The sequence below is a fragment of the Monodelphis domestica genome, chromosome 2 (genome assembly GCF_027887165.1).
Source record: "Monodelphis domestica isolate mMonDom1 chromosome 2, mMonDom1.pri, whole genome shotgun sequence".
NCBI classification, from domain to species: domain Eukaryota; kingdom Metazoa; phylum Chordata; class Mammalia; order Didelphimorphia; family Didelphidae; genus Monodelphis; species Monodelphis domestica.
In genome coordinates, this window is record NC_077228.1 from 362,340,661 (window position 1) to 362,353,558 (window position 12,898).

The following is a 12,898-nucleotide window of genomic DNA, read 5'->3' on the forward strand; positions in this document are numbered from 1 at the left end:
TTCTTTGGGGAATTCTTATAATCCTATCACATGTGCCTTCCAGAACCTTACCCTTAATTGGTACAAGTCTAAAAAAATGTGTTGGCACACAGTGGATGCTTAACAAAAGCTTGTAGATTGATGACTGGTAGACACTAAGATTATGAAGCAAAAAAGATTATAGTCCTTGACCTCAAAAGGCTTATATTTTTCTGGACATATGATAACCCTCCCATATGCTATATAGTAATGGATTTGTTTCAAGTATTTTGAAAAAAAAAAAGAAAGATTAAAAAAAAGAAAAAAACTCACTTTTGCCACTAACAAGATTAATTCTGCTAATTTCTTACCAAATAAGGACAAATGAACTACTGAAATAATTGCAGTTCATGACCATTAAAATGAATGAAAAAAACTGCTTTGTTTTAGTCTCCATTTTGAAAATAGGCAAGTAACAGAAAAATAAATTAAAAACAAGTGACATATACGAGGAACAGAAGAACAAATTCTTTACCTTTGTTTCATCCATGTTTAACCACTGTTTAGGATCATCTTCAGTAGCCAGAAAAGCTATCAATTCTAATGCTGTAAGACGAGTTTGACGTCGGGATGACACAAATATCAGAACAGGTTTAGCTGGTGAATGGCTTCTAATTGCTGTTGAAGTCATGGGAAAAAAAAACACACAATTTTTCCTATGAAAATTTCCATGATAATTTTTATTACATTTCAGAGTAAATTATGTAAAAAAATGCATTTCTTCACATAATATTAATGATAGTACAGTAAAAATAATGCCACATTTAAGTGTGTTCAAATCAATAAACATTCACTATGTTTATTATAAAATTCACTGAGCATAAGTAATGGAAAAGCTGGAATGATGCCTCCTCATTTATATGTATGGAAATTCAGGTGACATATCTATACAAAGAGAATACAGCTGTCAGTGGAAGAATGAAATTCAGAGTTCAGGTCCCTGATCTCCTTGTCCAGTTCTTTTCTCTTTTCTCTCTTCTCTTCTCTTCTCTTCTCTTCTCTTCTCTTCTCTTCTCTTCTCTTCTCTTCTCTTCTCTTCTCTTCTCTTCTCTTCTCTTCTCTTCTCTTCTCTTCTCTTCTCTTCTCTCTCATAAAGCAAAATGCAAATGACAACAAACTGAACCTACATTACTCTGGTTCCAATGTGATTGGAGCCTCCAACTTCATTTTCTCATTATGTCCTCTGCATCTCAAATAAGGGCTGAATAGACAATGGAAGTGCTGAAACTCTCTGTGTTACTTTTATAAAGTGGTGATTTAAGGAGAGGCTTTCTACCTATGTGTGGCACATTCCTTACATTTGTGGATGATCAGGACTAGAAAGACAACTAGGCAACTGTATTTACTCCAAGCATAAAGATAAACCGAAAGATATGAAGGAAAGGGGGGAATTTTGTCTGTCCATAGAGTTACACATGGGAATCCATTCTAATGTTGTGGTTTAAATGTTTCATGCAAAAATTCCGTCATATCTGTGGTCACAGGATAGATAGAATAAACACAGTGAGTGTTTATTCCACAGTCTGGTGGATCCTTATAGAATATAAGGACAAACACTGAAAAGGGCTTATTAAATGTTCTTTTTTTGTCCTGCCATATCCCCCATATACAAAACACAGGGAAGAAGTAGCAGAGGAATATTTGGGAATGTATAAAGTTTTGGTGAGAAACTATGTATAAGAGTAAATTTTAAAGAAAGTATGAATATGCTTTGACATGACCCTGAAAGTATATGAGTGAGGCTATTTCATGAGGGCCTATGTAGAGAACAACAAAGAATAAGGGGGGGGGCTGGTTTGGGAGGACACTGGTTGGCTCAGTGGATTGAGAGTGAAGCCTAGAAACCGTCCTAGGTTCAAATTTGAATTCAGACACTTCCTAGTTGTGTGACCCTAGGCAAGTCACTTGACCCCTCCCCCCCCCCCCCCATTGCGTAGCCCTTACCGCTCTTCTGCCTTGGAACCAATACACAGTACTGAGTCTAAGATTGAAGATAAGGGTCAAAAAACAATGAGGTGAATACATTTGTCATATGACTAAAATGATAAAAAATTTTCAGGCCAAATCACAAAATTCACTTTCAAATATGATTAAATCATTTACCAAAACTGAAAATGATTTCCCCTAACTCTGTGTGTGGTTCAAAAATCTTAACAAAATGGTATAAATGAATTATTTTTAATGTCCTGTATAGCTTTCTTAAAATAGTCATTTTTCTAAATATTCAAAAAATAAAGTGAGTCCTTTCTCTTGTATGAAACATGGTAGGCTGCAGATTTTTTTTATGAGCTAAGAAATAAGGTTTACAATGGAAATGTTGACATGACCTTGACTATATTTATATGAATTACACAAGAAATAAAGCCATCATAAAATCATATTTCTAGACTTAATGAAATACAATGACCCACTACAGGTATAATAAACAGTTTATAAGTCTAACTGTTATGCAAAAACCACCTCCAGCACAGTATAAATATTTCAGATATTTACAAATGATTTATATTACATAGAATACTTTACCCCAATTATTGTTCTGTAGACATCCTTAGATATCCATAACCAATCATACTAATAAATTATAAAAACAAAATGTATTCATTGCCCCGTCCAGTATCCAATACTGTGTATTAGCACACTATAGACTACAAATGGTAAGATTTTGGCAAATAATACTATAGTCACAACATCTTAAAACATATGTATATGAGAAAAATATGTGTAGTTTATACACAACCATGAATGTTTCTCTATTTCTCTCTTTTTTGTAAACTCAACATCTAATGGATTTTAGTTACGACAAGAACAGGTGTGGCTGAATAGCTCAGGGCAGATTTATCGTTCATTAGTGATTTTGTACAATGCTTCTGTGGAGGTGTAAATAATCTGAACTGCCAAGATTGGTCTCTAGTTCACAATCAATACTTTGCCTCTGTCATAAGGCTAATTACAGCAGCTAAAAAGTCACCTCACAACTGCCACCTCACAATCAACAGCAGTCCTCATTACAGAATTTATTTGAGAAGTTATTTTTAATTGATATAATAAATATTCCTTATGCAACCAAAACAAAACATGTTTCAATAAAATCAGAGAGTTGTTCTTAAATCTGTCTAGTTTGTTTCCTTTGCTAAGAAAAAGGGAAAAAACAGTGATATGTCTAGAAGCCGTGAAAATTTTAAGTTTCATGGTATTGCTTTGAAATCATAATTATGCAATGTTTACTTGACTTGTAACTTCTGCTCATCATTTTAAGTTAGTAAGCAATATGTAAAAGTACCTAGACAGATAAATACACTACATTATTGTTATTTTTTAAAATTACAAATACTTTTGTAGATGTTATTTTTATTACCATTTATGAAAGTTTTCTTCAATTTTAATAGTTAACTAATTCCACATGTTTAGTTCCCTTAACAACTTAGGCAAATGGCTTCATAACATTTACTTGAACAAAAGCAGTCCCCACTTCAAGGAAACCCACATGGTATAAAAATGCCCTGAAGTCTACTAAGTAAACTGGCTAGTATCCCATTCCAAAGAGTTGAAGCTTACCTTGAAATGCAGGTTTATTCATACTAGCCATACGAGGGCAGTAATGTTGACCTGGGAAACCCTGAATATGGACTTCCAGAGGAACTGGACGAACTGATGGTCTGAAGTTGAACAACCCCATCTAGAGTAAATGTGTAGAAAAATGTTATTTTTTCAATACTAAAGTTTATAATTTCCTGATGCTACTTCTAAATCAACTCATCCAAGAACTATAATTTTTAAATTTCATATTTGTAGATATTTCACATACCTGATTAATATTGAGCCAGTCAGCAAGATCTCTGGCATTAGCTAATGCAGTAGACAATCCAACTACCCTAACAGGTTTTTCCGTGTGAGAAGAGATGAAGTTAGTTCGAGACACAATAACCTCTAGGACTGGGCCTCTCTCATCCCCTAGGAAATAGGAAGAATGTTCATTAATCATTTAATAAGCTCTGACCCTGACAGTTCTAGGCATGAAAATGAAAGTCAGGATTTCAAAATCAGTTTTATATAAAATGGCACTCACCTAACAGATGGATCTCATCTATAATGAGAATGGCAACTTTTTTAACATAGCTCCTGTTCTGCCAGCTTCTGCTGATTCCATCCCACTTTTCTGGTGTAGTGACAATAAGGTCAGCTTGGGCAATGGATTTCATATCAGGAGTCACATCTCCTGTTAGCTCAATAACTCTGGAGAAAAATAAAAATAATTTTAAAAAATTTAAATCACAAAAAAAATGGGAGAAAAAATTTTATAGCAAGTATCTCTGACAAAGGTCTTATTTCTCAACTATATAGAGAACTGAGTCAACTTTCTAATAATACAAACCACTCCATAATTGAGAAATGGTCAAAGGATATGAACAGGCAGTTCTCAGCAGAAGAAATTAAAACCAACAAAAGTCATGGTAAAAAATGCTTCAAATCACTATTGATTAAAGAAATACAAATTGAAACCACTCTTGCGATTCCAGCTCATACTTATCAGATTGGCTAATATGACCAAAATAGGAAAATGAAAAATTTTGGAGAAGAATGGGAAAATTAGGACATAAATAAACTACTGGTGGGAACTATGAAATGATACAATCATTCTGGAAGGCAATCTGAACCACATCCAAAGGGATATAAAACTATGCAAACTCTTTGAACTATCAATATCACTACTGGGTACATATCCCAAAGAAATCAGAAATAAGGGAAAAGGACCTCCTTGCACAAAAATATCAGCAGCAGCTCTTTTTGTAGGGGCAAAGAACTAGAAACTGATGGAGTATCCATCAATTGAGGAATGGATGAGCAAGTTGTAATGGAATACTGCCATACCATAAGACCTCATTGGCAAAGTGGTGTAATCCATGTAGTCAGGAAGCTGCTCCATTCCTCCTCTTCCAAGGATCTGAGGGCATTCTTTTGCATGCCCCACCCCTCTATCCAGCTGCCCAAAGAAAGCACTTTCTCCCTCAACTCTCAGGTAGACCCAGGGCTCACAGACAGTTTGAATTTGTCCTCTGAGCACTGGAACTGGGAAAAGGTTCTCCAACCCTGCCCTAAGAAATAAGGAATAGGATGATTCCAGTAAAACCTGGAAAAATTTATATGAGCTGATGCAAAATGAAATGAGCATAACTAGGAGAACATTATCTACAGAAAAAGAAATACTGTAAAATGATCAACAGTGAAAAGATTAAATTGTTATCAGCAAAAAAAAAAAAAATCCAAAGATAACCACAAAGGACTCATGACAAAAAAAAAAATGCTATCCAAAGCCAAAAGAAGGGTTGAAATCGGATTGCAGATCAAAGTATGCCATCTTTCATTTTATTTCCTTCCTGAGTTTTTTTTATTGTATGTATATGTGTCTTCTATCACACCTGGAAAATGTGGAAATATGTATGGCATGAAATCACTGGTTTACTTATAAACAAACCACTTACTGCCTCAAAGAAGGTTGGGGAAGAGGGCAAGATTCTGAATCACAAAATGTCAGAAAACAATTGCAAAAAAATTATTTCTATATGTAATTGAAAACAAAGGAAGATTAGAAGCAATTAAAAAAGACCTAAAGGAAAAATAGTTGTGACAAAACATGCAAAATAAATTGGTAAGACAAGATGAAATTCAGTAAGAGAAGAGAAAGGTGGAATTGTTGATTAAGATGTAAAGAAATGCTAATGAAATATTCAAGAGGATGTTGCAACACTTTTCATATCTCAAAAGCAGTTTACCATAGCTATCCAGTAAAAGACACTAACAAGGAGGAGAACTGGGCATCTCATTTCCATTAAGTATGGAGAACCCAGAATGAGGATGTTTTTGTGTATCTGTTCTGGTCACAAGACTGTTATCTTAAGAGTTAAAAGAAAGCAAAGGAGCACAAAAAGAGTACCACATTCCAGATTATCTGCAACAATGAAGTATTACTTAAACATACAAAAGAGCTTGTGTGAAAAAAAGAAAAGGATTCAAAGAGACAGAGGTAAATTCTGACATGCTAGTAAGAAGATAGAAGAATGTCACACAGAAGAGGGACCATTGATTCCTCTAGATAATAGCCCCAAAGAGGTTTTTCTTTAAGAGGAAGCCACTAGAGGATACTAGGAAAAAAGCAGCAGTTTGACCTTGAAGGAATGTTAAATAATATGGAGACAGAAGATCCTCTAGTAAAGATTAGAGGAAGAATAGAAAAGCAGGTATGATTTGTAATTTCCTGAATTTTTTTTAATAAAATATTTTTGCTGACATGATATCAGCAGAGAGATCTGATATCTTCAGACATGTTTCCAAAATGTGACACGAAATCTCCAGGGATATGTCAAAATTGATGGCCAGACTACCCAAACCTGGGGCTTCAATGGACACGAATGATGCCACAAGAAATAAACCACAAAGCCCTGACAAATATTACAAATATTGGGGCAAGAAACTTTATGGCTACAAATGGCATTTTAACATTACTGAAGTGTCAAAATCACTGCTTCCCCCCAAAACCAGTCCTATGTGTCTTCTCACTACATACTGCCTCACTTGGTGAACTCATCAGCTCTAATCAATTAAACCATCACCATTATGAAGATGTGTTCCTCACAGGTATATATACAATTCCTTGCTTCTTGTTGGGCCAGTCACACATCTCCAACTACCTAAAAATTTTAACTTACAGAAACATAATTTTCTAGTAGGTATAGCAAACTCAACAGGTTTAAAACAGAATTCATTATCTTCATATATACCCTTTCCCAACCCTTTTTTTCTTCTACACTGGTTCATTACTGGTTAGGGCACTGCCATTCTCCTAGTCACCCAGATTGACAATATTTATACCAAAATGCACTGCCAAACTCTGTCATTGCTACTTTCACAATCTCTTCTTCTCTACATTCAGTCTTAACCCTAGGTTAGGCACTTTTCATTTTATAATTGATTTATCTGTTGTAAGTTTTTCCACACTCCAAACTGTTTTCCATTCATTTAGCAAGGTGATCTTTTTCTTTATTGAAGAACTGACCATGTCAAAGTTCCAATTATGAACTCTTTTTTTTTGACATTTATAGGTTTTCACAACCTAGTCCCTCCCTTCCCAGCTTTTTTAGTTAGCATTTTCCCCATCTGACTATCCTGGCCTACTTGCTATTCTTTTTCACATGCAACACTTCCTCTCCCATAGTTGTATCTCTGCACTGGCTATTCTTTATGCCTGGATTGTCTCTTCTCTCAACTCCACATCCTTAAGTTTCCATGATGTCCTTTAAGACTAAGCTAAAACTTCACTTTTTGAAAGAGGCCTTTCCTGTTTTTTCTAGCTGCTAATGGCAGGGAAATTCTTAAACATTAATCTTTAAAACAAACAAAAAACTAATTTCCAATGAGGAGCAAAAAAATCAAAGCACAATATGGATAAAGAAAAAACTTATAAGCCAAATTAGAATAAAACCAACTCTTTTTAAAAATTTTATTTAATTGATTAATAAAATTTTCCCAATGGTTATATGATTCATGTTCATTCCCTCGCCCCTCCTCCTGTAGCAAACAAGCAATTCCATTGGATTTTACATGTGTTGCTGATTAAGACATTCCCATATTATTGAAATTAGCAATAGGGTCATCATTTAGACTATGCACCACAATCATATCTCTATCGACCCATGTGATCAAGCAGTTCAAAGTCTGTGTTTCTACTCATATAGTTCTTTTTTTAGATGTGGATACCATTTTTTTCATAAGTCCCTTAGAACTGTCCTGGATGATTGCATTACTGCTAGTAGAGAAGAACATTACATTCAATTATGCAACAGTCCATCTCTGTGTATAAGGTTCTCCCTTGCCCATTTATCAATTGGAGAATGGCTTGATTTTTTAACAGTTGACTTAGTTCGTTATATATTTGAGTAATTAGACCTTTGTCAAGAGGTTTTGTTATAAATGTTTTCCAAATTTGTTGCTTCCTTCTAATTTTGATTGCATTGGTCTTGTTTGTACAAAACCTTTTTAATTTAATGTACTCAAAATTACTTATTTTAAATTTTGTGATTTTTTTCTAACTCTGGCTTGGTCTTGAAATCTTTCCTTTCCCAAACATCTGACAAGTATACTATTCTGTGTTAACATAATTTACTTATAGTTTCCCTCTTTATGTTGAAGTCATTCACCCATTCTGAGTTTATCTTGCTGTAGGGTGTTGATCTAAACCTAATCTCTCCCATACTGTTTTCCAATTTTCCCAGAAGTTTTTGTCATATAGTGGATTTTTGTCCCAAAAGCTGGGATCTTTGGGTTTATCATACAATGTTTCACTGAGGTCATTTATCCCAAATCTATTCCACTGATCCTCCCTTCTGTGTCTTAGCCAGTACCATACTGTTTTGGTGACCACTGCTTTATAGTACAGTTTAAGATATGGTATTGCTAGGCTCCCATTGTTCACATTTTTTTTTCATTATTTCTCTTGATATTCTTGACCTTTTGTTATTCCAAATGAACTGTTATGGTTTTTTCCAATTCAGTAAAAAAAGTTTCTTGGTAATTTGATAGGTATGGCACTAAATAAGTAAATGAATTTGGGTAGGATTATCATTTTTATTATGTTAGCTTGTTCTACCCATGAGAAATTAATGATTTTCCAATTGTTCAGATCTAGTTTTAATTGTGTAGAAAGTGTTTTGTAGTTGTGTTTGTCTTGGCAGGTTGATTCCTAAGTATTTTATATTGCCTAGGGTGGTTTTAAATGGAATTTCTCTTTATACCTCTTGCTGCTGGGATGTGTTGGAAGTATATAGAAATGCTGATGACTTATGTGGCTTTATTTTGTGTCCTTCAACTTTGCTAAAGTTGTTGATTATTTCCACTATCTTTTTGGTAGATTCTTTAGGATTTTTTAAGTAGATAATCGTATCATCCACAAAGAGTGATAGCTTGGTCTCTTCAATGGCTGTTTTAATACCTTCAATTACTTTTTGTAAAAATGGAGATTTGAATCCCAGATATCAATCCCCAGAAGACCTTGGCAGTTCTCAGAATTCCCTATAATATCACCTGAATTCCCACCTGGGCCAAGAACATAAATTGTATTTAAACTGACTCTCTGCCTACTTGCCCTCTCTGCATCCACTTCTAAGCACATGCATCTCTCTACCAGGCAGTCAAAACGTAGTGAGTAGGTTACACATACTTTTCTTATTTTTTTTCTTTATTTCTTAATTCTAATAATCTTTAATAGACTTCAAAAATATAACTCTTTTGGTAGAGAAACTAAATTTAATTTTAACAGTTTGGCTAATCACGTGGGTTTTGAAGAAATACCCAGAATCTTCTTAACTTTCCTAAATCTTTTCTCTACTGTGACTAAGTTCAGCTTTTAATAGCTTCTGCCTAGATTTTCTTAAGCCAAGTTTCTCCTAGGCTTTTTAGAAAATCACCTTGATCAGCTCCTGCTTGCCTGCTTCCCTGCTCTCCTGCCTGCAGCCATCCTCTTCGGACCTGGTCCCGGCTCTGCCCACCCCACCTCGGCTCCGGCTCCTGGTCTCTCTCTTGTTTACCTGGCCCCAGATGATCCCACTCTGGCCTCAGACCCAATTTCTTCAAGATCAAAAACCAGCTGGTAAAAATGGGGGTGATTTTTCCTTAGCCTCCACGTAGCAGGGGGCACAGGGGGGGAGAAAGAGGAGAAGGTAGAGACTTTTTGAAACAGGAATGTAGAAGCATGGCTGCTTTAAAAGGATATCTTTTGATTGTATTGATTCTTTCACTTAACTCACCTGGGAGTCAGGAGAGAATTTCAACTCACTGCAATTCTTTGGCCCAATTTGAGATTCCTAAAACCCACCCTTACTATGGGTGAGGAAGGCAGCTCAAGGGCTCAGTGGATTGAGAGCCAGGCCTAGAGACTGGAGGTCCTAGGTCGAAATCTGGCCTCAGACACTTCCTGGCGGTGTGGCCCTGGGCAGGTCATTTAACTCTTATTGACTACCCCTTACCAATCTTCTGCCTTCTGACAATAGGCATCAAAATGGATAATTAAAAAAAAAACCAAGGAACTTTAAAGAGACTGGAGGTTATATTTTTAAGGCATTTCAGACTCCAATTTTTTATAAAAATATCTCTGTATTTTATTGCATTTTACTTATTGTTTTGTTTAAGATTTAATTTTTTTGGTTTTAAGTTCATATATTAATGTATTCAGTTGTATACTGTTATACTGAGTCATTTTAATGTACTGGGTTTTAACTACTGTTATATTCTGTTGCTTTTCCCCTATATCTATACTGAACAAATATTACTGAGTAAACGCATATTTTTGACTTTGTAAATTGTCACATAGATGATAGATGTACTCTATCAGAAAATTACTACAATTGTATAACAACCTTTGGAAAATTTAATGAGCAAAATATCTCAAATTGATTTTAAGGGGTCTTTAGACATGATTTTTAGAATTTTTTTTTAACAATCTCTGGACATTTTGCCTGCCCCTAACACGAGGTAAGGCCCATTTTAGTAGCTGAAGTGAAATATAATTATAACCACTAACTCCCGCATTTATAAAAATGTGAATGGAACCTGGGCAGTTAATCCCAGGGCATTGTACCCCTTGAAGCCTCCAAAAAAAACAAAAAGGAGCATCTCTCATTTATAACTCTTCAGCTCACTTTAAAGAGGTTTGAGTTTTTCCTAGACTCCTCTGCCACATTTTTGTAATGATATCTAGATTTCTTGATGATGTTCTAGACCCAAAATAAGTTTTACTTTGTTTAAAAATACATTTACCATGGTTGAAAGATTTGCTACTTTTGTAAAAATTGTGACAAATATCCATCAGTGGCTTTTAAAAATGCCATACAGCAACTTATGTGAAATAAGATAGTGGGTTTGTTTGCTATTGTAATTAACTGGACTATTGAGAATATTGGGTATATTGATACCTACATATTTATACAAGTGTTCTTTAAAAAAAACTGTTACCTTGTAAAATTCATTTGCTTGTACTCACAGTGGATCATGGCCAGATATAAAGAGGAAATGGATCTCATTTTTGGTGAGAAAGTCTTGTATTCTATCTTTTCTTAGCTGACACAGGGTGTCAATGATTATAGCTATATTTTTTAATTTTAAAACTCTTTTATATTTTTCTTGAATGTACAATATACTATTTCAGTTTTTTAATTTTTTCTCTCCTATTTATATTTGAAGCAAATGTCACCAGTATTAAGATTTTCTTCAACTTTTTGATTTATCAGTAATATAAGTTTAAAATACATTTGCTTTAATGTCAATGCATGCCCCAAAAGCTTGAGACTATAAATTTGATGCCACTAATTGTTTTTAAAAAATTATGGGCCTTTTCTTAATGATTCTGTCTGATTCCAGGACAAGATATACAAAAGAGCCATTGCACAGGGCCAAAGAAACCAATCCAGGAAGGATTGATGTACTTCTAAGCCAATACAAAGGACTTGAACTAGTGTGAAGACTCAAGGTTGTGATGCTTAACATACGATAAGATGTAGGCCTTCCTTGTATCCACACTCTTTGTGAAAATACTTATATTCAAGAATCCCTAACTTGGCTCCTAAAATTTAGTCCCTTTTCTGTCTTTCATGGTGTGGCAAACTTTCTGTAGACCTGACTTCTGACTGGGTAAATGCTTATTTGCTTATATCATTTTAATTGGGGCCTGATTCAGGGACCAGTTATAGATTTATTTTTCCTTTACTTAGAATTTTTACACATAAGATGTTGATAGTCTATATTTCATCCAGAAATTGTCTTTTTTTATTTGTATTCTTCTGATGTCTTTTTAATTTCTCTTGCCAACTGATTCATATACCTCATAACTAAGCCATGCCTAAATGATCCCTGTGTTTTTCAATCATCCTCTTCATGGGGGAATATAAAAATATTATCATTTAAATTGCAAAGTTTAAATTCCTTTTCAGAAGAATTTTAGGTTAAGAAATATGCTACCTCTCCGAATCCAGAACCATGGAGAAGACACCATGATGATGCCTCCAGACCACAAGCTGCACGAGAAAATCAATAATGAACTTTGGCTGTGGTTGATTGAATATTTATTTGTATGTATACTTTCATGCCAAAGGGGACTGCCCCATAACTGGCTTTTTTTTTTTCAATGCATCTAGCAATTATTGGTTTTATTCTTTTTTTCCTCTTATCCTCAAATTATTGTAATCTTTAAGTTGATTATGTCTTCATGATCCTTTTGGGAAAGCTTTTCCCAATAGAATCAAATGTGGGAATGTAAAAATAAGGATTTGAACCCCAGACTTCAATTTCCAGAAGTCTTTGGTAGTTCCCAGAAATCTCTATAATATCACCTGAATTCCCACCTGGGCCTAGAACATAAATTGTATTTAAAGTGATTCTCGGCCTACTTGTCCTTTCTGCTTCCACTTCTAAGCACACGCATCTCTCTACCGGGCAGGCAAATGTAGTAGGTTACACGTGCTTTTCTTATTTGTATTTCTTTATTTCTTAATTCTACTACTCTTTAATAAATGTCTAAAAATATAACTCTTTGAGTAGAGAAACTAAATTTAATTTTTACATTTTTCTTCTCTAATTGCTGTTGCTAGTGTTTCTAGTACAATATTCAATAAGAAAGGTAATACTGGGCATCCTAGTTTTACTCCTGATCTAATTGGGAAGGCTTCTAATTGATCTCTATTGCAGATGATGCTTGCTAATAGTTTTAAACATATACTATTTATTCTACTCCTATATTTTCCAGTGTTTTCAATAGGAATAACTGCTCTATTTTGACAAAAGCTGTTTCTACCTCTGTTGATATAATCATGTGATTTTTGTTGGTTAGCTTGCTTAT

The 12,898-nt window shown here is 34.5% G+C and overlaps 1 protein-coding gene across 1 annotated transcript in view; it reads right to left on the reverse strand.

Annotated features, from left to right (window-relative positions):
- The window catches only part of ASCC3 (activating signal cointegrator 1 complex subunit 3), a 411,239-nt gene that overhangs the window by 130,105 nt on the left and 268,236 nt on the right, over positions 1-12,898 (reverse strand). Inside the window, exons 27-30 of the mRNA XM_056818622.1 lie at positions 4,085-4,251; positions 3,824-3,969; positions 3,574-3,694; positions 494-636 (exon numbers count right to left, since the gene is read on the reverse strand). Of these exons, the coding sequence (XP_056674600.1) occupies positions 494-636; positions 3,574-3,694; positions 3,824-3,969; positions 4,085-4,251 (577 nt within the window). The remainder of the gene's footprint in view (positions 1-493; positions 637-3,573; positions 3,695-3,823; positions 3,970-4,084; positions 4,252-12,898) is intronic.